This window comes from Haliotis cracherodii, unplaced genomic scaffold, assembly GCF_022045235.1.
Source record: "Haliotis cracherodii isolate W230 unplaced genomic scaffold, xgHalCrac1.p SCAF_20, whole genome shotgun sequence".
NCBI lineage: Eukaryota > Metazoa > Mollusca > Gastropoda > Lepetellida > Haliotidae > Haliotis > Haliotis cracherodii.
The window spans coordinates 17,761,200-17,788,748 of record NW_027266276.1 but is presented as its reverse complement, the minus strand read 5'-3'; the positions used below and the strand labels follow the sequence as shown (position 1 = coordinate 17,788,748).

The 27,549-nt window shown below is 43.4% G+C and overlaps 1 protein-coding gene across 1 annotated transcript; it reads right to left on the bottom strand.

Moving 5' to 3' along the window:
• Nucleotides 1–15: 15 nt before the first annotated feature.
• LOC139470119 (polypeptide N-acetylgalactosaminyltransferase 1-like) lies at nucleotides 16–27,549 on the bottom strand. The gene is made up of 11 exons (XM_071252414.1): nucleotides 26,818–27,549; nucleotides 25,713–25,860; nucleotides 23,854–24,020; nucleotides 13,059–13,223; nucleotides 12,281–12,494; nucleotides 11,196–11,313; nucleotides 10,662–10,835; nucleotides 6,269–6,400; nucleotides 2,513–2,596; nucleotides 585–710; nucleotides 16–182 (listed from the first exon to the last, which is right to left on the bottom strand). The coding sequence occupies exons 1-11, from the start codon at nucleotides 27,539–27,541 to the stop codon at nucleotides 42–44; spliced, it is 2,193 nt and encodes a 730-aa protein (XP_071108515.1). The 5' UTR covers nucleotides 27,542–27,549; the 3' UTR covers nucleotides 16–41.

Below are 27,549 nucleotides of genomic sequence, written 5' to 3'. Positions count from 1 at the left end.
TGAAACTTTCTCCCTTCAAACTTTTCTTTCATTCTTTGGCATCACCTATTATTTTCGCCTCCTTTATCCATTTTCCATGTCCACTTTTGATTTGCTAGTCCGGTGCAGTTGGATAACTGAATTCCATGTTTCATTATGAAAGAAAGGCAGGTATTGGTCGCCACGTGTTGCAATGACCGGTCCTAGAAAAGGAAGGAGGCGGGAGTGAGTGAGTGAATTATGTTTAACACCTTAGTAAGCAATATGCCAGCAGTATCACAGATGCCTGCATACAATCGAGTGCAGGGGAAACCTAGTGACTGTAAGCATGTGTCAGCCTTCGAGACAGCCCAAACCTCATTTTCAGTCGGCTTTTACAACAGGTGTATGGAATCTTGAATCACCTACGGCACAAGTCGGCGATTCCGTGGTAACATTCCAAATATTTGGGAAGACACCCAACAATAATTATATCTATATATTTTTATCGTAACTTAATTGTTGAAATTATAAATTAATTCAAAAATAGCAAAAAGGATTCCAAACTATCCCAATTTCCAGAATAGAAATGCAGATGTTGTACATGAAGAAACTTCATATTTTACCTCTCTGTATTGAAATATCTGGGTTGTGTTGTTGTTGCAGGGAGCTAGACGGGGCTTCTTGCCCTTTGAAACATCAATACATATTAGCCCCTGCCTGATCTGGCCTGACTTCATGTGGTACCAAATCTGGAAATAGAAGTAACTATCACCATACCATCTCTTCAAGTAGTGTTTGTCAGGTGTGCATACACTCGTCATTAGTGTCTGCCACGGCCGCATAAGGTCGTGTCTTTAGTTTCTGCCGGGTGTGCATACAGTCGTCTGCACTGTGTCAAGTGTGCATACAGTCGTGTCTGTAGTGTCTGCCACTTGTTAACACAATCGCGTTTTGTGTGCCACGTGTGCGTGCAGTCATGTTCAGTTTCTGTCAGGTGTGCTTACAATCGTTTTGAGTGTCCACCAGGTGTGCATACAGTCAAGTCTTTGGTGTCTGCAGTGTCTGCCAGGTGTGTAAACATTTGTCTTTTGTGTATGCCATGCGTGCATATAATTATCTGTAGTGTATGCCATGCATGCATACAATTATATGTAGTGTATGCCATGCGTGCATACAATTATATGTAGTGTATACCATGCGTGCATACAATTATCTGTAGCGTATGCCATGCGTGCATACAATTATCTGTAGTGTATGCCATGCGTGCATACAATTATCTGTAGTGTTTGCCAGGTGTGCATACAATTATCTGTAGTGTATACCATGCGTGCATACAATTATCTGTAGTGTTTGCAAGGTGTGCATACAATTATCTGTAGTGTATGCCATGCGTGCATACAATTATCTGTAGTGTTTGCCAGGTGTGCATACAATTATATGTAGTGTTTGCCAGGTGTGCATACAATTATCTGTAGTGTATACCATGCGTGCATACAATTATCTGTAGTGTATGCCATGCGTGCATACAATTATCTGTAGTGTTTGCCAGGTGTGCATACAATTATCTGTAGCGTATGCCATGCGTGCATACAATTATCTGTAGCGTATGCCATGCGTGCATACAATTATCTGTAGTGTATGCCATGCGTGCATACAATTATCTGTAGTGTTTGCCAGGTGTGCATACAATTATCTGTAGTGTATACCATGCGTGCATACAATTATCTGTAGTGTTTGCAAGGTGTGCATACAATTATCTGTAGTGTATGCCATGCGTGCATACAATTATCTGTAGTGTTTGCCAGGTGTGCATACAATTATCTGTAGCGTATGCCATGCGTGCATACAATTATCTGTAGTGTATGCCATGCGTGCATACAATTATCTGTAGTGTTTGCCAGGTGTGCATACAATTATATGTAGTGTATGCCATGCGTGCATACAATTATCTGTAGTGTTTGCAAGGTGTGCATACAATTATATGTAGTGTATACCATGTGTGCATACAATTATCTGTAGTGTTTGCCATGCGTGCATACAATTATCTGTAGTGTGTGCCATGCGTGCATACAATTATCTGTAGTGTATGCCATGTGTGCATACAATTATATGTAGCGTATGTCATGCATGCGTACAATCATCTGTAGTATATGCCATGCGTGCATACAATCATCTGTAGTGTATACCATGCATGCGTACAAATATCTGTAGTGTTTGCCAGGTGTGCATACAATTATCTGAAGTGTATGTCATGCGTGCATACAATTATCTGTAGTGTATACCATGCATGCGAACAATTATCTGTAGTGTTTGCCAGGTGTGCATACAGTCGTCTTTGGTGTCTGCCACTGTCATATCCAATCGAGTTTGGTAAAACATAACCGATTTCGTTAGGAGGAGGAGTAACATATTCGATCGTCACACCAAGACACGGGTTCCATTTGCAACACGGATACAATGTGCGCAGTCCATTCTTTACTTCCCCTGCCATGTAACTGCGTCAAGATACCATCGTAATTACAAGTATCTAAACATTCCTTGAAGAGCTTACCCGATTTGCTCTAAACTGGCATTTCGACAGGGTCAGCACACGGCCTTCTACACAACCTTTCTTTAGGAAAAGGTCTATTTTTAACTGAAACAATAATTTCCTGGATGAGACATATTTACCTAGAATGTTATAACGTAATCAATAAGCTATGCTGATTTAATTAAAAAACGGCTATAACTGCTGGAAACTAAAGAAATAGCTACTCACCTGAATGTTCTTGAAAATTCTTATTCACAATAATGCTCATGAAATCAAAATTATGTCAATAGATATACTAAATATCAATCAACACGCCAACAGCGGTCTGAATAGATGGTCAAATATACATTTTCAACATAATTGCCACAGTAGCCATGTTATTTGTTCCGAATTGTGTGTTCAGTATAGTTACCTTCATGGCTGGGACAACATATGCATACAAAATTGTCTTCATCAACGCTGTGGTTGTAATGTACCTTCACGGTAGACACTAGCTTCACGGGCTAGCATGAAGATATGTATAGGGGATAAATATGATGACATAAACAAATACCTGAGCTGTGGATCATTTAGAAAATAACTGTCATAAATTCAAACTCAGATTCCAGACACCAATGATGGGGCATGGTCAAAGTTTAAAAGTCCCAGTAGTGACAAATTCCCATAAATACCTAAACAAATTTTTAAATATTTTTTACATTTGTATATTTATTCTGCATTACTCCTTAATGCATCTACTGCTTACCTAATGACAGAAACATAGCCTTGCGATGGTCCTAAACTTTAGAAAAAGCTGTTTCCAATCAAGCCGTTTTGTCTCGCACAGCTGCCACGTGATCGGCGGAAGTGACGTCACGTCACATTTCGGCTCGTCACCCGTAATAATTCAATTTAGCTTAGTGAATTCTTAATCTAACGCCTTGCCTAATTCCTGAGCATGGGTTCCGGTGGAAACAACTAGAGTAGGACCTAATGGTGTCCTCCTTGTCGACTCTGGGCCCGGGGTATGGAGCTACCGCCGTGAGTTGGTCTGCCATTCACTCCGGCATCTGGGCCAAACTCAGGTGGGTATTCCATTCCGCAGAGGAATCCAAATCCTTGTCTAAAGGACCTTCAAGAGTCGGCGTACCGATGAGCGGCTTCAGGTGCGGTGCGTAGACATCACTGTTGATCAGTGCATGGACGAAACGCAGGGTGAAACTAAACAATGAAATGATATCCACGCTGTGGAAGTAGCATTTATGCTTGCTGACGGGGTACCAGTCCACGGCGTAGATGGTATCACAGGCGTCAGGTGTACGGCGCTGACGTAATCGTAAGCGTAAGCGCTTGGATTGTCTCCGGCGCAGGGGTAGCTGGTGGCGGTGGTGGCTGGTACACAGGCGCAGACATCTGTGTCATAGACATGAAGTTCTGCATCCATGCAGTATCTATGTAAGGCGCCGTGGGTTGCACGTACATGGGAGGCGCTGCCGGGAAAACCGGAGGCCTTGCACAGACGACAGCGTGTGGAAGGCAACCCTGAAAATGTAGACATCATGGATACTCACGCTTAGTCGTTCCTCGTCGCCACAGTAGACCATCTGGTCGAGGCGGCCGAAGGCGTAGGCATCGTTGAAGCGTACGCCAGCGCCTGCCTGGTAGTAGCGCCGTAATACGCGTGCGATGGCGCAACTGGAACCGTCAGTGGAGGCCAGTAAAGGCCAGTGACGCCTGAAAAGTAAAGACTGATAAAGGCCCCTTTAAATAGGGCTGCGACCTTTGAGACACCTTTGAGAGATCAAAAACTGGCCAGGACGCTCAATGGTCGCCTAACCCCAGAAAATCATGTTTCTATGTAACTGCTCCAGCAGTTGTACAGCAGTAACTGCTCGAGTTGCTCGGCGTCTGCAACCACAATGAAACACTGCAGGTACAATCCTTCTATTTATAGGCAGGCTGAGGCACTACAGGTAGCTCAAAGAAGGCAGAAAAGAGGCAGAAGCATTGCCATGGTGTCTCAAGGGTTGCCGTGGTCGCCGAATGGAGGCACGGCGGTCGCCACAGTCATCGTTCAATGCACGCTGTCGGTTGCCCAAAGGATGCACAAGGGAGGCGGAAGCATCGATATAGCCCAGATTGACGGGAAAATATTTCAGCAGAACGCATCTATTACCTGGCGACCATTGGGCGACCACTGCGCCTTCATTCTGCAACAACGGCAAAGGTTGTGCCTCCTTTGAGCCACCTTTGAGCAACCAACCTCCTCCGCGACCTTTGTGCGACTGTTTTGAACATGTTCAAAACTTCACGGCGACCATGGCGTCCATGGCGATGTCTGAACCTCTTGTGTACCACCTTGGAACGATAAGAGGCAATGAGTCCGACATCCTTCTAGCGTGCCGACAGGACTGCTGTATTATACGTTTATGTAAAAGCAAAGTCTATAAGTTGAAAAACTTGAAGCGGACAGAGGTGAACAAAAGTTACATTTTATATTTTGGAGTGCAAATTTGAGTTCAATCCCAACAACTCGGGTGTGGTCTTAAGCCGATTCTTTGCAACGCGCAAGCATAGATTATGCATAAAAATTGACGTTGAAGTGTGACAGTGACAGTGCAAACACCGATAAAAGTTTAAATCGGAAAAAAGTGTTAAATATCAATCGTGAGGAATCTCTAGTTATGCCACTAGTGGCTAGAGGTATTTATAAAATTTACAATATCATACCTTACAAACAATTAAAAATTGTAACGTCTGCCTCGATGAGACACGTACAGCAAATTCAAAACAGCGGGAAAACAACTAGCCACGTGAATGAAGACAACGGTCTTCCCGTGTGGAACAAATACATATTACAAGGCCGTAGTTACACAAATACAAGCATAATACTAAGATAAAGATATACTCCACCCGTCGCAGAAAAAAATTAACGTGGAAGCAAAGTGCAAACCACAAAATTAAAGCCAAATATTAGGGATCAAGGCACGACACAACATGTCTGTACGATGACAAGACGGGATGAGATGTGACGTCACTTCCATCGATCACGTGACAGCTGTGCGAGTTGGTCCTCAGAGTGGTGGGTTTCACCGAAGTGGTAAACGTCTGAGACCTGCATCACTTCGGGCTTTCCTCCCACATTAAGCTGACACGCCGCGATATAACTGGAATACTGTTAAAAGCGGCGTTAAACCCAACTCACTCACTCACTCCTCAGAGTGAGTATGGTTTTACGCCGCTTTTACCAATATTCGAGCAATATCACGGCGGGGACACAAGAAATGGGCTTCACACATTGTACCCATGTCGGGAATCGAGCCCGGGTCTTCGGCGTGACAAGGCTTGATTGGAAACAACTTTTTCTTCTGTTAAGGACAATCGCAAGGCTATGTTTCTGTCACAAGGTAAGCAGTAGATGCATATGTATGGAGTAATGCAGGATAAGTAAAAATTACAGTATTTTTGTATTATTTTTGGCCCATTGAATTCCTGATCCTAAATCCCGCTCAATTAAGTTACAGTTACAAGTTAAAAGAACTACAACAAACCGGAAACTATCATTAAACCTCACTTATTAGCTTAATGCAAAACGACCCCAAATGATATCAAGTAAGTTCTCAGAGAAATTTGCCATGACGGCCACTTCGAGTTTTTGATTGGACAACAATGAACTAAAGAGCATCATTTTGGTCTCGCATGTATCACATGAGATGAGGATTCGAACCCAGTCTATGAGGATATATTAATAACCTCAGTATTTACAGGTTACACTCTCCGTTACAGAATATCTCTTACCATTCCTCTTTTAATGGCATATTTTGGATTCAAACCACGTGCGTAGATGTTCTTCATATACCAGTCAAAACTCTTACAATGAAGTCTCTTGCGAAGTTGCAGCCTCTCCCCTAAGTCTCCTACATCCATTTGCTGCAATAAAAAGAGTGAGAGAGTAGGATGAGTTTAACACTGGTATGGCCACCGGTGTTTCAGATACAGCTTGGGGTAAGAGGAGTACCGCTGACGCAGGCAGGAGGTGTTTACTGTGAAATCATGAGCACGGGTATATATATGATGCTCACATCAGGGGTCGTAAGAGAAATCCGTATTCCACGGATTAGTCCCCACAACCAGTAGATCCTTGTACGGCTAAGGGACTCAACCCTGCTCAGGGAATTGTGACGGAGAAGACCACTTGGCCACTTGTCCACCGGGCCACCCGTGCCGAATAATTGTGTTTGAACTAAACAAGTGAAGGCAAGAATTTATATTTCATTCTGAGACCATTCATGTAATATTATCACTGATTTGAACATACCTTAAGGGCCACTCGTATTTTTCACTCCATTAAAAGAATCATAGTCAATATCTCAAAGGCCAAAGACTGTCTTATTAAGGTTGGAAAGGTTACAATAGATTACCTAGAAATGATCTTTAGGCCATCGGAATAGATATAAACACGTGCAATTTCTACCGGATTCTTTTCTGTACAAATGTAAAACCTTGAAACGTAAATTCTCCCAACCTAACAGGCAGTGACGTTTCACCATTCCTTGTAATTGCAACTTAAAAAGTAGTTCCAAGTTTGCATTATCTTAAAAAATATAAACACAAGTCCCACAAAATATTTAGGGTCACGAAAATTCTTTATCATACATTTGGATATCAACTTAAAAAAAATATTCTTAAAGGTTCGAGGCCGCTTTTGGAAGCGAAGGAATACACGCTGGTGAAGTAACAAAATGGTGCTTTGCGAAACAAAGAGTATCGATTGACCAGTTAAATGAGAACATTACAGTTTATAACGAAACATTTTCGAGAGAATAACAAACGGCAAGAAGCGATGTTACAACTCCCTAAATGACCATCTGTCATTGTTTTGCCTTTTCAGTCTGAAACTAACGCTAAACAACGTCGACCGTTTCTGTATGGGCAAGACACTTTATACGATAAAGGGAGATAATTTGGTATGACAAAAGTTGCGTCAAGTGTCAAGTTCACTGCAGTGAAATATCAAGTGTTATTTTCACTGCAATGAAAATATCTCTTTTCTCATATTCAGAAATCTCAGTCTTTCACACTGAAGTATATGATAAATATATGTTGTATCTACACATGTTGCGTTTATGTAACAAGCGTTAGGTCGTCACTGGAAAGCGGCACGTTTGAATACATATAGTGTATACTCTGTTTTATCCGACATTTATTCAATTAGTACGTGTATTTGGTACACAACCTTCTATAAAGACTCATTTAACGCTTACAAGGAATAATCTACAACAACAAGACGTATATGACGTCATATCTTGGGCCCGGTGCACGAGGGATACTAGTACACTGATATCACAGAATAATCCGATTATTATCGGAGTGTTGTTTCACGTATCTCATTCGGATACAAATGTATTTCTCATGGAGGCGTTGTAGTGGTTAAAGCGTTTGTACGCCACGCTGAAGAATCTGGTTCGATTCAATACATGGCTAAAATGCGTGAAGTCGCTCTGTCAGATAATATCGCGTATGTGAAAACTGTAATGCCCACGGAGCTGCGCTACATCACTGGATTACGCTTACATGTTAGCATTAATATAAGAACTTGTCTTTGTGACAAATGCAAATGGTCTGAATGAAATAAAGCTAAATAAATCGATCAGGTGTGAAACCGAACGCTGTGCTGGTCTTTAGATGTCTTAAAGAGGAAAATTGATTTTCTTCTGTTATGGCTCTTTTTCCTATCGAATGTGCCATTTTATACATATGCATACAAATACATTTCATATATATATTAATGTCGTTGAGATATTTAAAAACATTGACAAAATTTCGGTCAATACTTCTTCGCTGTCTCTTTTCCAATTCGTTTTAATATTTGCAATTACATTCACATTATCAGACATGAAATTTCACATTTTACGCCTCTGAGGAAAAAATAACGCAGTCCTACATTGAGCACTTCATCATGCATTTATCATGTACACGGCGAAACAAGCCGATTAAAATCGGAATGTTTAACAAATTGCAGCGCCATCTGGCGTTCTTTATTGTCAACGCTGTCCTTGTTTTGTAGTGTTTGTTTTGTGCACTGACGCTGTACAGTACACAGTGTTCTTTCTTTACAAATGACGTCTTTTGTTAGCGGTTTGTTCATTGGTCTCGTTTGGTATTTTGAATTCATTATTTGTACGTAAACAATGACCTTTATTTGTAACATTCCTTCTTTATTCGTAACATTTGACCATTATTGCGTAAGCTTGCCCTTTATTTCTTCTTCGACTTTTTGACCGAATGGCTGCCCATAGTCTGCTTCATAATATTTGTGTCAAACTTGCTACCTATGTAACATTGTCGAATTTCCATTCACTGTTGAAACTGGGGCTACATGGTCTTGATGAACAGTCGTTTGAACTGCCTCGGTCCTACATGCCGGTCTATCTCAGTCTATAATGCTGGGAACTGCCTCGGTCCTACATGCCATGCCGGTCTATCTCACAGTCTATCACGCTGGGAACTGCCTCGGTCCTACATGCTATGCCGGTCTATCTCACAGTCTATCACGCTGGGAACTGCCTCGGTCCTACATGCCATGCCGGTCTATCTCACAGTCTATCACGCTGGGAACTGTCTCGTTCCTACATGCCGGTCTATCTCACAGTCTATCAGGCTGGGAACTGCCTCGGTCCAACATGCCGGTCTATCTCACAGTCTATCGCGCTTGGAACTGCCTCGGTCCTACATGCCATGCCGGTCTATCTCACAGTCTATCACGCTGGGAACTGCCTCGGTCCTACATGCCGGTCTGTCCCACAGTCTATCACGCTGGGAACTGCCTCCGTCCTACATGCCATGCCGGTCTATCTCACAGTCTATCATGCTGGGAACTGCCTCAGTCCTATATGCCGGTCTATCTCACAGTCTATCACGCTGGGAACTGCTTCTGTCCTACATGCCATGCCGGTCTATCTCACAGTCCATCACGCTGGGAACTGCCTCTGTCCTACATGCCATGCCGGTCTATCTCACAGTCCATCACGCTGGGAACTGCCTCGGTCCTACATGCCATGCCGGTCTATCTCACAGTCTATCATGCTGGGAACTGCCTCTGTCCTACATGCCATTCCGGTCTATCTCACAGTCTATCACGCTCGGAACTGCCTCTGTCCTACATGCCATGCCGGTCTATCTCACAGTCTATCACGCTGGGAACTGTCTCTGTCCTACATGCCATGCCGGTCTATCTCACAGTCTATCACGCTCGGAACTGCCTCGGTCCTACATGCCATGCCGGTCTATCTCACAGTCTATCACGCTCGGAACTGCCTCTGTCCTACATGCCATGCCGGTCTATCTCACAGTCTATCACGCTCGGAGCTGCCTCTGTCCTACATGCCATGCCGGTCTGTCCCACAGTCATTCAATAACAATGGGAGTTCCAGGGTTCCTAACTTGCACCCACCGCTCTAGTAAACTTGTCTGTTGTGAAGTGTCTTTTTTCGTTAAACAGCAAACTACTGACAAACGACTAACTGATAGAAACGACATTTACAATAAGATTCTTCACAAGAACGTCACATATCAGTGTACATGCATTCCCGGATCACAATACACCACATGCACGAGACTTGCCTGATCACAATACACCACATGCACGAGCCTTGCCTGATCACAATACACCACATGCACGAGATTTGCCTGACCACAATACACCACATGCACGAGACATGCGTGACCACAATACACCACATGCACGAGACTTGCCTGATCACAATACACCACATGAATTGGGCGAATTCTGACTGAGTTCTGTAGGCGCCAAATGAATATAATGGCTCAAGATATTCATATCATTAGATAACAAATACTTGTGGCCCTTTGTTAAAATTATTGTGATCTACGTACTTGACTGTTGGACATGGCTTCAGAGCAGAAATGTAATTTGCTGGTTTTCCGTAACAAGGCCGTAGTTAACTTTTTTGGACAGGGGGACAAATATTTGTACTCGTATCACTTATGCTCGTATCACGGTTTTCTATTAACCCACCCACCCCCCCCCCCCCCCCCCCCCCCAAAAAAAAAAACAAACAAAAAAAACAACTCTCCCCCGGCTGCTGGCTACGGCACTGCGTAACCTCGTTACATTTTGAAAAACATTGTAATATAACAAAAATGAATCGGTCCAAAAACAAAATCTTACCGTTTTCAGTCTCTCCAGATAATACTGAGCATAGTCATCAAGCCACACTTTGGCCAATCTGATCCTGTTTCTAACACGACTCTTACTGGTGTCTTTGTAGGGCATGCTCAGCCTAAACAAATGGGCTACAGCAGAGCATGGCACCTGTTCCAGACGCCCCCCACACCGCCAGATCTGAATGGGAATAAAGAAGCAAGGTATTACTTGTTTCATTCGTCATATTATTACGAACTGCCTCGACAACACCCAGGAGTTGATGAGGTTGCATGAATAACACATCACGCGTGTTCCATAACATGGGAACTCTCCCGGGGGCAATTAAGTAGGGGGCCTGTCGGGCCTGTGGTTAAAGGCACAACAGTTCACCTACCAAGGAGCCATTTGTTGGCGGTACGAATCCCAGATCCTTGGTCTGTCAGCACCATACAGGTGCTCATGGACTTCACACCAGATGCACGCCTTGACAGAACTGAAATACCGTTGAATGTGTCTTGAAACCCATCTAACTCTGTCGCTCCGCTGCCTCAAACTTACCCGAAATGAAAGATCTAGGTTTTCTCCGCCCCACAAGTCCATTCCCTTGTCATAGGAGCCAATGTCATAAAAGTAGCTCCGGTCTATAGAAAATAGTCCCCCGATCATTGTCGGGGAACTGTAGACAAATCAATAGTTTCGTTATTGACAAACATTATATGAAACTGATAAATAAACAATCTCATCAAATTCAGATCTTTTCCTCCGATATTGTCTAATTAGCCAATTAGCGTCTAGATGTCTAAATTCTTGGCACGAGTGAGCAAAGCATTCAGGAAAGAATATCGAATGTCATCGGGGAGTTCCGAATGCAAAAAAAAGCGGCGGTATTATATTGTTGGTGATATGTTTATACATCCTGCTGTTTCTGGTCGCAACGACATCTACACCTCAAAGGTTGTACTGTCGAGGATATATCTGTGCTCTGTTTTCTTCGAATTTTCCGAATCAAAGTGAAGCCGAAGTGTTTTTGAAAGCTGATAAATGGAACCTACGCATCTTAAATTCCCCCCTTCGCGACTTCCTATGGGGGTGTCTTCAGATTTTAACCCAGAGAGGTTTTGTATAAGAGTAAAAGATCTGATTTCAATGAGTTTTGTTCGAAATAAAAACACTTTGGTTTCAGATGTTTCTTGCATCGACACGATCACATTACTTTACTATGGATAAAGCAATATCTGGAACTGAGGTTCAATGTGATAGACCCTTTGATAAAGAACTAGATACCCTCATATGAAATACGGTTCACAAAGAGAGATTACACTCAACTCACTTCATTAAATAATGATGATATTGTGCATTGACAATTTATTTGATTCGTTACAAGTAATACGTTGCCCATGTATTTACAGGGTGATGTAAGTTATAGTGAGTGACTTGGGTTTAATTCTGCGTTGAACAGCATTCCTATTATACCACAGAGTGATTCAGTAAACAATATGTGTCGTTCTGAAGATATCATTTAAGTGTTTCATTAGCATGATGAATTTAGTTGATCGATTGTGCGACCAAGTTTAATGCATTTTACGGGTCTCCGTTTACAGGAAATGCTTTATGAAATATGCAACGTAAAAGTACATTCTTACGGTATAGGATCGATGAGAGACTTTCTGCTGTTCAGGGCATCTTTGGGCGGAATGTCCCACGTGAAGGTCAGGTCCCAGTTAAAGCCACCTACTCGAATGTTGCTAAGATTTTGGTGAATAACGAGAAAACTCGCCCAGTGGATTGTGTCAATCGTCGGAACGACAACGTTGTGGTTGGAATCTTTGATTCTAGCCATCAAGGGGGGTAACCATCCTGTATAAGTCATGTTGACGGGGTTAGATGGCAATATACAAATAGAAGGAAGGGTAATGTATTGACAGATGATGAGGGATGAAGGGTGGGGATGGCCGTAGAATGGACAGAGGGAAGAGAGCGGAAGTTGGAGGGAGAATTGATGGTCACAGGAAGGAAGGCGGGGATGTGGTGGCAAGGGTTATACATGTTAGGATATTGAACGGAGGGGTGGTACGTGGCGGGAATATGCACTGCTGTTTAATTGATGCCGAGAGAAGGATCGAGAGAAGAGGGGTGATGTATAGGATGATAGCTATTAGCTGGAGGAGGTGTGAGGACTTGGTGGTGTGGAGAAAAGGCGGTTGTACAAAGGTATGGGCACTTACTCTCACAATATTCTTAAAGTATTGAGGGAGAAACAGATATTGTTTAAAACTTTTAGCTTTGTGTCAATGATCAACATATTTTAATAACAGAAAGAAAATGGTTTTGCATTGTCCTTGAAGGTAGCTTAAATTAGTAAGTGTGGTACTAACGAACTCATTCTATTACAGCAACAAACTATATACTTGATCACGTTACCTTTTGTACATTCTATATGAGAATCTAAGAAGGTGAGCGTTTTTCCTTTAGCAATGGCCACTCCGGCGAGACGAGACCTGATCAAACCCTCTCGCTTTATGTTTCTAATGATTTTCACTTTAGGAAAGCGTCTCATATACACATCGAGAGGTTTCTTCAAGTCATCTGCAAAATAAGGCAAAAGGATAAAATGAAGCGTAACACCGCTTTAGACAGTATTTCTCTTGAACAGTATTTCCCTTGAACAGCGCTATATTGCTGAAATAATGCTGATGCGATGTTAAATTCTAATTCACTCTCCTGAACAGTATTTCTCTTCAACAGACAACACCTGGTGACGAGGTAAACCCCAACTAACGGCCACTGTCTGGTGACGAGGCAAACCCCAACGAACACCAACTAACAGCCACAGCCTGGTGACGAGGCTAACCCCTACAAACACCAACTAACAGCCACTGTCGGGTGACGAGGTAAACCCCAACAAACAGCCACTGTCTGGTGACGAGGTAAACCCCAACGAACACCAACTAACAGCCACAGCCTGGTGACGAGGCAAACCCCAACGAACACCAACTAACAGCCACTGTCTTGTGACGAGGTAAACCCCAACAAACACCAACTAACAGCCACAGCCTGGTGACAAGGTAAGCCCCAACGAACACCAACTAACGGCCACTGCCTGTTGATGAGGTAAACCCCAACGAACACCAACTAACAGCCACAGCCTGTTGATGAGGTAAACCCCAACGAACACACACTAACAACCACCGTCTGGTGACGAGGCAAACCCCAACTAACTGCCACTGTCTGGTGATGAGGTAAACCCCAACGAACACCAATTAACAGCCACTGCCTGGTGACAAGGTAAGCCCCAACGAACACCAACTAACGGCCACTGCCTGTTGATGAGGTAAACCCCAACGAACACCAACTAACAGCCACAGCCTGTTGATGAGGTAAACCCCAACGAACACACACTAACAACCACCGTCTGGTGACGAGGCAAACCCCAACTAACTGCCACTGTCTGGTGATGAGGTAAACCCCAACGAACACCAATTAACAGCCACAGCCTGTTGATGAGGTAAACCCCAACGAACACACACTAACAACCACCGTCTGGTGATGAGGTAAACCCCAACGAACACCAACTAACAGCCACAGCCTGGTGACGAGGCAAATCCCAACGAATACCAACTTACAGCCACTGTCTGGTGACAAGGTAAACCCCAAGAAACACCAACTAACGGCCACTGCCTGGTGACTAGGTAAACCCCAACGAACACCAACTAACATTCACTGTCTGGTGGCGAGGTAAACCCCAACTAACGGCCACTGCCTGGTGATGAGGTAAACCCCAACGAACACCAACTAACAGCAACAGCCGGGTGATGAGGTAAACCCCAACGAACACACACTAACAACCACCGCCTGGTGATGAGGTAAACCCCAACTAACAGCCACTGTCTGGTGATGAGGTAAACCCCAACGAACACCAATTAACAGCCACAGCCTGTTGATGAGGTAAACCCCAACGAACACACACTAACAACCACCGTCTGGTGATGAGGTAAACCCCAACGAACACCAACTAACAGCCACAGCCTGATGACGAGGCAAATATCAACGAATACCAACTTACAGCCACTGTCTGGTGACAAGGTAAACCCCAAGAAACACCAACAAACGGCCACTGCCTGGTGACGAGGTAAACCCCAACGAACACCAACTAACAGCCACAGCCTGGTGACAAGGTAAGCCCCAACGAACACCAACTAACGGCCACTGCCTGGTGATGAGGTAAACCCCAACGAACACCAACTAACAGCCACAGCCTGTTGATGAGGTAAACCCCAACGAACACACACTAACAACCACCGTCTGGTGACGAGGCAAACCCCAACTAACTGCCACTGTCTGGTGATGAGGTAAACCCCAACGAACACCAATTAACAGCCACAGCCTGTTGATGAGGTAAACCCCAACGAACACACACTAACAACCACCGTCTGGTGATGAGGTAAACACCAACGAACACCAACTAACAGCCACAGCCTGGTGACGAGGCAAATCCCAACGTAGACCAACTTACAGCCACTGTCTGGTGACAAGGTAAACCCCAAGAAACACCAACTAACGGCCACTGCCTGGTGACTAGGTAAACCCCAACGAACACCAACTAACACTCACTGTCTGGTGGCGAGGTAAACCCAAACTAACGGCCACTGCCTGGTGATGAGGTAAACCCCAACGAACACCAACTAACAGCCACAGCGTGTTGATGAGGTAAACCCCAACGAACACACACTAACAACCACCGTCTGGTGATGAGGTAAACCCCAACGAACACCAACTAACAGCCACAGCCTGGTGACGAGGCAAACCCCAACGAACACCAACTTACAGCCACTGTCTGGTGACGAGGTAAACCCCAAGAAACACCAACTAACGGCCACTGCCTGGTGACGAGGTAAACCCCATCGAACACCAACTAACACCCACTGTCTGGTGGCGAGGTAAACCCCAACTAACGGCCACTGCCTGGTGATGAGGTAAACCCCAACGAACACCAACTAACAGCAACAGCCGGGTGATGAGGTAAACCCCAACGAACACACACTAACAACCACCGCCTGGTGATGAGGTAAACCCCAACGAACACCAACTAACAGCCACACCCTGGAGACGAGGCAAACCCCAACGAACACCAACTTACAGCCACTGTCTGGTGACGAGGTAAACCCCATGAAACACCAACTAACAGCCACTGCCTGGTGACAAGGTAAACCCCAACGAACACCAACTAACAGCCACAGCCTGGTGACAAGGTAAATCCCAACGAACACCAACTAACAGCCACAGCCTGGTGTTGAGGTAAACCCCTACAAACACCAACTAACAGCCACTGTCTGGTGACGAGGTAAACCCCAACTAACAGCCACTGTCTGGTGATGATGTAAACCCCAACAAACACCAACTAACAGCCAGAGCCTGGTGATCAGGTAAATCCCTAGCAACATCAACTAACAGCCGCTGCCTGGTGACGAGGTAAACCCCAACTAACAGCCACTGCCTGGTGACGATGCAAACCCCAACAAACACCAACTAACAGCCAGAGCCTGGTGATCAGGTAAATCCCTAGCAACATCAACTAACAGCCGCTGCCTGGTGACGAGGTCAACCCCAAGCAACACCAAGTAATAGCCACAGCCTGGTGATGAGGTAAACCCCAACGAACACCAACTAACACCCACTGTCTGGTGAAGAGGTAAACCCCAACGAACACCAACTAACAGCCACTGCCTGGTGATGAGGTAAACCCCAACGAACACCAACTAACACCCACTGTCTGGTGAAGAGGTAAACCCCAACGAACACCAACTAACAGCCACAGCCTGGTGACGAGGCAAATATCAACGAATACCAACTTACAGCCACTGTCTGGTGACAAGGTAAACCCCAAGAAACACCAACAAACGGCCACTGCCTGGTGACGAGGTAAACCCCAACGAACACCAACTAACAGCCACAGCCTGGTGACAAGGTAAGCCCCAACGAACACCAACTAACGGCCACTGCCTGGTGATGAGGTAAACCCCAACGAACACCAACTAACAGCCACAGCCTGTTGATGAGGTAAACCCCAACGAACACACACTAACAACCACCGTCTGGTGACGAGGCAAACCCCAACTAACTGCCACTGTCTGGTGATGAGGTAAACCCCAACGAACACCAATTAACAGCCACAGCCTGTTGATGAGGTAAACCCCAACGAACACACACTAACAACCACCGTCTGGTGATGAGGTAAACACCAACGAACACCAACTAACAGCCACAGCCTGGTGACGAGGCAAATCCCAACGTAGACCAACTTACAGCCACTGTCTGGTGACAAGGTAAACCCCAAGAAACACCAACTAACGGCCACTGCCTGGTGACTAGGTAAACCCCAACGAACACCAACTAACACTCACTGTCTGGTGGCGAGGTAAACCCAAACTAACGGCCACTGCCTGGTGATGAGGTAAACCCCAACGAACACCAACTAACAGCCACAGCGTGTTGATGAGGTAAACCCCAACGAACACACACTAACAACCACCGTCTGGTGATGAGGTAAACCCCAACGAACACCAACTAACGGCCACTGCCTGGTGACGAGGTAAACCCCATCGAACACCAACTAACACCCACTGTCTGGTGGCGAGGTAAACCCCAACTAACGGCCACTGCCTGGTGATGAGGTAAACCCCAACGAACACCAACTAACAGCAACAGCCGGGTGATGAGGTAAACCCCAACGAACACACACTAACAACCACCGCCTGGTGATGAGGTAAACCCCAACGAACACCAACTAACAGCCACACCCTGGAGACGAGGCAAACCCCAACGAACACCAACTTACAGCCACTGTCTGGTGACGAGGTAAACCCCATGAAACACCAACTAACAGCCACTGCCTGGTGACAAGGTAAACCCCAACGAACACCAACTAACAGCCACAGCCTGGTGACAAGGTAAATCCCAACGAACACCAACTAACAGCCACAGCCTGGTGTTGAGGTAAACCCCTACAAACACCAACTAACAGCCACTGTCTGGTGACGAGGTAAACCCCAACTAACAGCCACTGTCTGGTGATGATGTAAACCCCAACAAACACCAACTAACAGCCAGAGCCTGGTGATCAGGTAAATCCCTAGCAACATCAACTAACAGCCGCTGCCTGGTGACGAGGTAAACCCCAACTAACAGCCACTGCCTGGTGATGATGCAAACCCCAACAAACACCAACTAACAGCCAGAGCCTGGTGATCAGGTAAATCCCTAGCAACATCAACTAACAGCCGCTGCCTGGTGACGAGGTCAACCCCAAGCAACACCAAGTAATAGCCACAGCCTGGTGATGAGGTAAACCCCAACGAACACCAACTAACACCCACTGTCTGGTGAAGAGGTAAACCCCAACGAACACCAACTAACAGCCACTGCCTGGTGATGAGGTAAACCCCAACGAACACCAACTAACACCCACTGTCTGGTGAAGAGGTAAACCCCAACGAACACCAACTAACAGCCACAGCCTGGTGACGAGGCTAACCCCTACAAACCCCAACTAACGGCCACTGCCTGGTGACGAGGCAAACCCCAACGAATACCAACTAATAGACACTGTCTGGTGACGAGGCAAACCCCAACGAACACCAACTAAGAGCCACAGCCTGGTGACGAGGCAAACCCCTACAAACGCCAACCCAGCTAACACTCGACGTTGTCACAACGTTGTGGAAAGGTTGTGGATTGGTAACGTCGTGATAGAACGTTGTCACAACGTACCGTTATTATAACGTCAACGTGCAACGTTATTTCACAACGTTATAACAACGTTGCACATTCACGTTGTGAAAACGTTGTCCAGCGGACATCACACAACGTTGTGTAACTACGTTTCTGAAACATCGATGAAACGTCATAGAGTTTGCTTCTTGATAGTCATAAAGGAATAGAACTGCTTTATCAAAATCAACATGAATTTGTCAGAATACCAAGGCAGTAATGCATTACCTTCTATATATTCGGCATTTGAATTTTCATCTCCTAATACTTAAAGTTCCAGAATATAATTGCGTATCTCTATGGCAACGTCAGTATAGCATTACATTGTAGCATCTTTCCACAACGTAACAACAACGTTGCAAATTAACGTTGTGATAACTTTGTGCTTTGAACATTACAACACGTTTTGTAAGTGATAGTTACAACACACCAAGACGAGTTGTTTGGGCAGTAAGAGTGAGTGAGTGAGTTTGGTTTTACGCCGCTTTTAGCAATATTCCAGCAATATCACGGCGGGGGACACCAGAAATGGGCTTCACACATTGTACCCATGTCGGGAATCGAACCCGGGTCTTCGGCGTGACGAGCAAACGCTTTAACCACTAGGCTACCCGACCGCCCCTGGGCAGTAAGAGCACGGTTTGGCTTGGCATTTGATTGACAGACAAAAGGACCTTTTGTGATCCTTTTGTCTGTCAATCAAATGCCAAGCCAAACCGTGCTCTTACTGCCCAAACATGTGGGTGTGTTGTAAGTGACTTGTAGCACGGGTTGCGACGGTCATTCCAAAATTGCGCGAGTTTGTGTAAAATTTAGTGACGTTTAATATGACGTTAAGTTTTAACGTTAACGTTTAACTTTTAATCTAATTGTTAAATGAAGTGTAAACTTTGGAATTTTCAAAGGTACATTATATTAGAAATTTCAACTATTAATTTTCCGAATTTAGCAAAATGCGTTCTGTGTCCAGTTGTTTTTATGTTTTGACAGTTACATTGAAATCTTTTATTTAAGTTATAAACATTTCTATTGTTTGTTGTTGTTTATTTACGTTATTACTCTTGAACACTGTGTACAACACTAAAGAAACATTGTAAGTTTGAAATTTCTCAAGCTAGTAGGCGGGGCTTGCTGATCTTGGCATCAATAATCTTTACAAACCGTGCTCTTACTACCATGATCCAGCACGGGTAAGAAAGGTACCGCTCGCAACCCGTGCTACAAATGATGTTTAGGAAACCACTTGTAGATCTACCATCTCTTAGTTGTTGTTTTTTAAACATATATATCTATTCACGAAGTAATCTGTCTACTAAATGTTGTCACAAGGAATATTACAGTTAAAAACCATTGGCGCGCATTTTTTGCGGCGTGAGAGCGACTGCTGAAAAGTTATGCCTGTCAGAATGACGTCACATTATCGAGGAAGATTTGTTGTCACCAGCCATACTAGTTCAAGCTCACTATACTCTGGACATATATTACAACCAAGTGATTGTGCAGCAACTGGAACTTGAGAGATGATCTGTGAATTCGGATGAGGTAAGTTAATTTTTCAACTGTTTCGGTACATGCAGATAGTCAAATGATTTAAATGTATCGTATTATTCAGCAGTGGCTGGGTTTAGAATGCAGTTTTCCGGTCACTTTCACTGAGCGTCAGTGTTGATATTAATATTTGATACACAGAACATGATGTATATAGAGGTGAAGGAGGCCCAAGACTTTTTTCCATATTATTATTTTATGGATACCAAGGGTAATTACCAAGGGCAAGCAGTATATGTTTGACTAGAATTCAGTCTGGCGGCGCTTTGTGGCCGTTATATCATGTTCGGGTTTCGATCATAAGCGTATAGATCTGTACATAGGCCTAACGTATGCATCGCCAACTGACCACTGACAGTTAGGCCTATCGCCATTTCTTCCGTGTTATTTCTGAAATCATTACTATTTAAAGTTTTCTGTACATGTACTAATCTACTGACTTTGATTTTTGTGAAACAATGTGGCTCATTTAGGCAATGGGAAAGGTTGAGTAGATTTCATTTACAGAGCAAAGAGAGGGTATCAAAACAATCGACTAACTGTAGGCTGCTAGTTATATATAGCCCTAGTCTAAAGCGCTCAATGATGTTATGAAAAATTGTATTTTCGGGAAGAGACAGAAACATACTTGTGGTTGTTGTTTTCGAATAGGCCTCGTTAGCACTGACTGAAGTAACCTACATGGGGATCATCTGCTTGTTGGTGTTGTCTATAAAGTTTTATTGTAATAAGGCGCTTAGCATGTGTATTTTTAATATTTCCAAAAAAGAATCAATTCATCATTTTCCTATAACTAGATCTATGTCCGACTCCCTTCTAATGAAAACGAGCAAAGGTGAAACGAGTCTCTCGTCTCGCACTATAACGGGGTGTTTGCGGTATTGTCCTCGCTGGTGATGATAAGCTAGTCGATAGTCTAAAGTTTAATATCACCATATATTGTCAGTGAGTTGGTCATCGTTTGTTGATTATTAAGGTGAGATAGGTGTAGCCAATATGCACCAATGCAAAATACAATGAAATTGATAGCAACCATACTCGTTCCGTTTTAGATCTCCATATGTTGCCATATAGGCTACCATACTACAGAATTATATTAACGATATTGAACTGTATTATGTTCAATAAACTTAGATCTAGTAACAAATAAATTTCATATGATCTATATAAACAGCGCTGCGATAAAGATGTGAGTCGTAATTTGCTACAATGCCTGTTTAATATATCTGTTCCCGTTTGGATTCCGATTTAGGAAAGGTCCTCAATAAACCATGTTTGTACTAACACTCACATGTGTGTCATTGTACTCTGACAGAGGTTGTGAGCTCACTATAACAATCATTAGTTTGCCTGACCGGTTTGTCAGACCGGTGTATATGGAAACCAAATTACATTAGGTGTTTTTTTAAGATGATACTCATTATTTTGTTTCTTATATCTGTTGCCTGAGATATTTCCGATCGGACGTTATACATGGGGACTTTAGATTTACAGTTTTTCCTAAATTTTAGACAATTAGAATCTATACAATATATGTTATCTTTTTGAATAGACTATAAATCTAAATGTATGCTTATTGAATATAGTTCTAGTTTTGACTTTTTTATATGTTTTCGTTGCAGCAAGGGGGAAAATGTTACACGACCATTCCATAAGATATCATGAAGAATGTTGAATCATTGAGGAATACACCAAATAAACCCTGGGCTGTGAATTATGATAACGTAAGTACACTTGTTTATAGTTGCATTCCATTGTCTATATCCATGTTCATTGGTGTTTTTTTTGCTTTAAATGAATGCTAAGGATGTAGATCTATTTATTCAAATCTATGCTCGTACCACGTTTTGTATTCAACCTGATTATCGATGTCTCCGAATGAATGTTAAAATTTGTTTCCATCAGACACTTGCATTATACGTTATTGTTTGAATATTGATAAAGCCTTATTTCCAAATGAATGTTTCTCGTCATATCTTTCAAATACCTGCTCGAGATTTATTAAGCTGTTTGTATTTCAGGGAAGTGGAAGTGAACACCAAAGAAAGAAGATTCTGGCATTCAATAATTTCGAAAAGTGTATAAATTTTCAATTATCTAAAAATATTAAAATGTCAACACAAATGTGTCTTGGAGTTATTTGTTGAATGGTGACGTCGCATGACTGAAAGTTGAAGTTTACTATAGAGATTTGTTTAGAGACCGACCATTTAATAATTGGGGGGAGGGGGGAGGACCTGGAACTTTTCTATGGAGATTACATATGTTTTCGGTCACAGCTACAAAGGCAGATATCTGTTTTTATTTAACTCTATCTGCCTGAAGATAAGCGCCTTGCAACTAGATCTATGTCATATTTGTGGCAGGCATTTGTTTTCACCAGTCTGAACCATAATTATTTTTGTCAAGAATTTTCGGTGACAATATATGTTTTCGATAAAATTTCAGGCCCTGACCCTCCCCAGAATATCAAATGGTCAACCCCTTACCATGTTTGCCATTCTTATTTTGTTTCCTGCAGAACAAGCCTAACGGGTAATGGTGTCTGACTTAGTCATATGTATCTAGTTAACAGTTCAGTGGTGTTTTTACATTTTGAACATTGTCAGCAAAACACGATCAAACTGTAAACTGGGCTATTCGACGCCCTGGTTTTAAAACATTGGTAAAGGGTATCTCGAATCATACACCTTCGCGTGACTAAAGCATATTCTAAAACATTTCCGGAACATGTTTTGGGGCTGATTTTACAACATTTCAGTGGGGAATGGTCACAACGTATTTCATCCTTGTAACACAAAGTTATTTCACGTCGTTGTGACAACGTCCATGGTAGTACACAGAATAATATTGTAGGGGGACGCATTATTATAACATTGCCACAAAGTAAAATACAACATTACCACAACGTCAAATACAACGTTCCCTCAACGTAAAAATACAACGTTCCAAAAACGTAAAATACAACGCTATCACAACGTTGTGACGACGTGAATATGACGTAACACAACGTTAGGCCATGACGTTGTGACAACATAAATGGGAGTCCACAGAATAACGTTATATGGACGTAACATTCCCAACGTTATCACAACGTAAACACTACGTTGTCACAACGTGAAATTGTTAGCTTGGAACTAACAGCCACTGCCTGGTGGCGAGGTAAACACCAACTAATAGCCACAGCCTGGTGACGAGGTAAACCCCAACTAACAGCCACTGCCTGGTGACGAGGCAATCCCCAAGAAACACCAACTAACAGCCACTGTCTGGTGACGAGGTAAACCCCAACTAACAGCCACAGCCTGGTGACGAGGCAATCCCCAACGAACACCAACTAACAGCCACTGTCTGGTGACGAGGTAAACCCCAACTAACAGCCACAGCCTGGTGACGAGGCAATCCCCAACGAACACCAACTAACAGCCACAGCCTGGTGACGAGGCAAACCCAAACAAACACTAACTAACGGCCACTGCCTGGTGATGAGGTAAACCCCAACAAACACCAACTAACGGCCACTGCCTGGTGATGAAGTAAACCCCAACGAACACCAAGTAACAGCCACTGCCTGGTGACGAGGCAAACCCCAACTAACGGCCATTGCCTGGTGACGAGGCAAACCCCAACTAACAGCCACGGCCTGGTGATGAGGTCAACCCCAACGAACACCATCGGGGGGCTGTTAGCCGGTGTTTCTTGGGGTTTGCCTCATCACCAGGCAGTGGCTGTTAGCTGGTGTTTGTTTGGGTTTCCATCGTCACCAGGCAACAACGCCAAACTATTACGAAAACTTTATTAATAGGATAATCAAAAGAACTACAAATGAAACACGCCGTGATCAAGTATTTGCTCTCAAGTTGATCTCAAAATAAATAAGAAACATAAACCAAAAACGTACCCAAATTAGAATAATCGTCGACTAGAATTATTTCCCTCAGAAGTCCGGGTGGGGACGTATTATTGACCGAGTGTACACTGCGCAGAAGGGTTGACCACGCCTCGTTGTAGAAGCAAATGATGACACTAGTATCTGGTAGCTTGTCCCCATAGTCCTTGTCCTGGCACCTGACAGTGGTCCAAGGTACAACAATAGTGCACATTTAGCATACAACCAATGATTATTGAGGGACATGCTAATTTTAATTTGCCATTTTCATTTGTACTACATGTGAAATTGAGACATTTTCTCTGTTTTATTCTAGACTAATATAAGGGTAACGCTATTTTTCAGGGCATTATCATTTGCAGAAGCCCGACGAAGGAGGGCAGTTGAAAAGACCGAGGGCTTCTGCAAATGATAATGCCCTGAAAAATAGCGTTACCGTTATTATAGCTGAAATGGGTGGAATTTGTTATCGAATAAAAAGAAACAACAATGTCGATTTGGAAACATTTACTGCAATCAACACGAATGTCACTGACCCACTTTTACAAATATGGAAACGTCATAAAATATACCAGATGACGTCACTATTGAACGTTACGTCACCTATCCCTATCCTATGACGTCACCTAACAACGGGCGTGATAATGGCCCGTCGTCAAGTAATATGAGGGCATTATCAAGTTACAGTGGCCCGCTCATTTCTGATAACATGCGGGCGTTTTTTATGATAATTCTATCCCTTTTAGCTATAAGTAATCATTAACGTTTCTTACATAAGATTTGAATTGGTAGTCAAACAAAATGCGCTTTCAATGACTTGAATGAAATGTACTGGTACTGCCTCTTGTCCCGAGTCTGGCTTCATCATCATACGGCTCGACTGACACTTTACCAGACTGATTCATTGTTTCCTTCAAAACCTATGAGCTACCATGCAGGACCAGTTGACAGTCAACTATCATAAACAGCATAGGTATCATTCAACAAATGTTGGGACGACTTGCATTGAATCCTGGCTGGGGTAGAGAACAACATGGCTGATCGCAAAGTTTCTTGGAAAATCTTTTAATTAATAGGTGTGTGAGTTAATATTTAAAGTTGTATTGACAAAATGTCAGTATTATAACCACTGTAGAATTCTACAAGGACTGCAATGAGTATCGTAGTGTTATGGATGTTATCGGACATGTTTGTATGAGTGTTAACTACTGGTAAACCAGTAGTGACCTGACAGTTCACCACGTATGACGACCATAAGAAAAGGGGTAGTGTGATGAATATGTGCGTGTCCTGCCTCGGATAATAACGAGTTCTAATTGCCACACATATCTGTACTAGCTGTACTTCGTGTTCAAACATAAAACAGTGCTTCCTAAAAGTCTGAAGATCTTATCACACTTGAGTCGTATTAATTTCTGCATTTGGTGCATGATACTTTAAGTTGAGTACTGTTGGCAAGAATCTCATTCTTAGGATAGGAAAATTTCTGATAATTGTCCCTTCAATTACTAGCGGACTTCCTCATGATGCAGATATAGTAGGCCCCAAAGGACCCTTAGGAAACCTCGTCCTTTTTTCCAAATGAATAAAATATTAGTTTAAGCTTCGTGCCATTATGCAGGTTCTGTTATAAGTGGGAGCAGACAGGCAACTCCAGTAATATCACGGCGTGTCAGATACATGTGCTCAACGTGATGCGGGGCGGAGGCGTGTACCACTTAGGTGAAACCAACGAGCATAGGTGTAGTGCTGACAGACCACAGTTCATTATCGGAGCTGTTCTTACCAAACTCCATGTTTGTTCTATGACCGGAGTTCAGGCAGTCACACAATAACAGGATTAGGTGATGTATTATTTGCGTGTTACCTACTCTGTTTGTCTGTAATCAGGGAGTTCCCTGTCTACCGAGATCAGGTCGCTGACATATTCGTTAAATCTGTGAGTATGCTGGCCATGGCGTGAGCGCTCGAGTTGAGCCTTAGACAGCCTCCCTTGACTAACTGCGACTCCCCCTTGACCTGTGAAATGGGACGACATCAGCTCATGAGGCACGTTGGTCAGGATATAGGTTTTAACAGGGAGTTTATACATGTTTCATATATTACCTGAGCTAAGTAAATTTTATATATAGATATGTATATATGTGTGTGTGTGTGTGTGTGTGTGTGTGTGTGTGTGTGTATATATATATATATATATATATATATATATATTCACAGTGAAGTCAATAAAAAATCAGATATCTCCAGCTCGGCTATTATTACCATGGTCAACATCCTAGTCCTGTATTGGTCAGCTGCCTATTAATCAAAGTCAGACAAAGAGCGGTTGGGCACCTATATGTGACATGGTGGATGAGGTGCGGGATACTGTAGGCTGACCATACATGTGTGCACATGCGGCACGTGACAGTCTGGCCGTGGTTTGCAAGTTATTTTAAATCAAGCATATCTACTAATTGTTAAAGCTATATTGTTGAGGCCGGGTAATTGTGTGCAAAACTAAATTTTGATTCAATAACGACCGGTGTAAGACATGTATTTGCAAAATCATGCCCCCCACCATGTTTCAAATGTAAATTTGTAAAAAAAGCGAAGTTATTGATTTTGAAAGATAACATCAGATGCATGAGCAGTTGTGTATCATGCAAATGATTTTTTAAATTCTTTAAAATCAAACTATATTTTATAAAATAAAACCATGTAGAAGTATTCTTTGAGTGCTGACTAAGCGCCAGAACAGGTCATTCTTTGGATATAATATCGCTAACTTAAGATATTTTCTATTGAAACTCAAACATGATAAAACCAACTAAGAGGTATACTTTCTTTAGCTCTTCACTTTATGTTATCAAGGAATAATTATCGTGTGATTGAAATGTTAGTTGGTGTCGCTGTGACATTTGAGTAATTATTATGACTTTTGTGTAACTTCATGTTCTGGTAACATAAATCAAACGAATGTCTACCACCAACCTTGGCCTTCATTTCCATGAAACACGTGTCGGAGAACCACATTGACATCCTCCGGGTGGGGAATAGGGTCATCCCTAGCATTTGTCACAGTTCCCGTGGCAGAGTTGGCTGTCCTCGGGACCTGTTTCAGCCTTTCATCACCAGCGGGACTGTCATCTGCAGTGACCTCTCTAATGGAACTGTCATCACCAGTGACCTCTCTAGTGGGACTGTCATCACCAGTGACCTCTCTAGTGGGACCGTCATCACCAGTGACCTCTCTAGTGGGACTGTCATCACCAGTGACCTCTCTAGTGGGACTGTCATCACCAGTGACCTCTCTAGTGGGACTGTCATCACCAGTGACCTCTCTAGTGGGACCGTCATCACCAGTGACCTCTCTAGTGGGACTGTCATCACCAGTGACCTCTCTAGTGGGACTGTCATCACCAGTGACCTCTCTAGTGGGACTGTAAGCTCCGGCTACATCTTTAATGGAACTGTCAGTACCGTTTTTGTCATCGACACTTCTGTCACCGCCCTCCCTGCCAATAAGTTCACCGTTACCGCGTTCCTCGGCATTCGTAACAAAGGCACTATCATTACCATACAGAATGTTAGATATCCAGTTTCCCGTCACAACTGTTTTCATCAAGGGAACATTGCCAACACCAAGATAGTAAATAGACAGCAGTCCGGCTGTGAGAAACAATAATATAACAAGAAATATCCGTAGAAACTTCATGGCCTCTC

Coding starts and splice junctions, on each gene's coding strand:
- LOC139470119 (XM_071252414.1), bottom strand. CDS start 27,541: ATGAAGTTTCTACGGATATTTCTTGTTATATTATTGTTTCTCACAGCC. Junction 12,495..13,058: donor TCATATAGAATGTACAAAAG/GTAACGTGATCA, acceptor TGACTTATACAG/GATGGTTACCCCCCTTGATG. Junction 6,401..10,661: donor ATCTGGAGAGACTGAAAACG/GTAAGATTTTGT, acceptor TTTTTATTGCAG/CAAATGGATGTAGGAGACTT.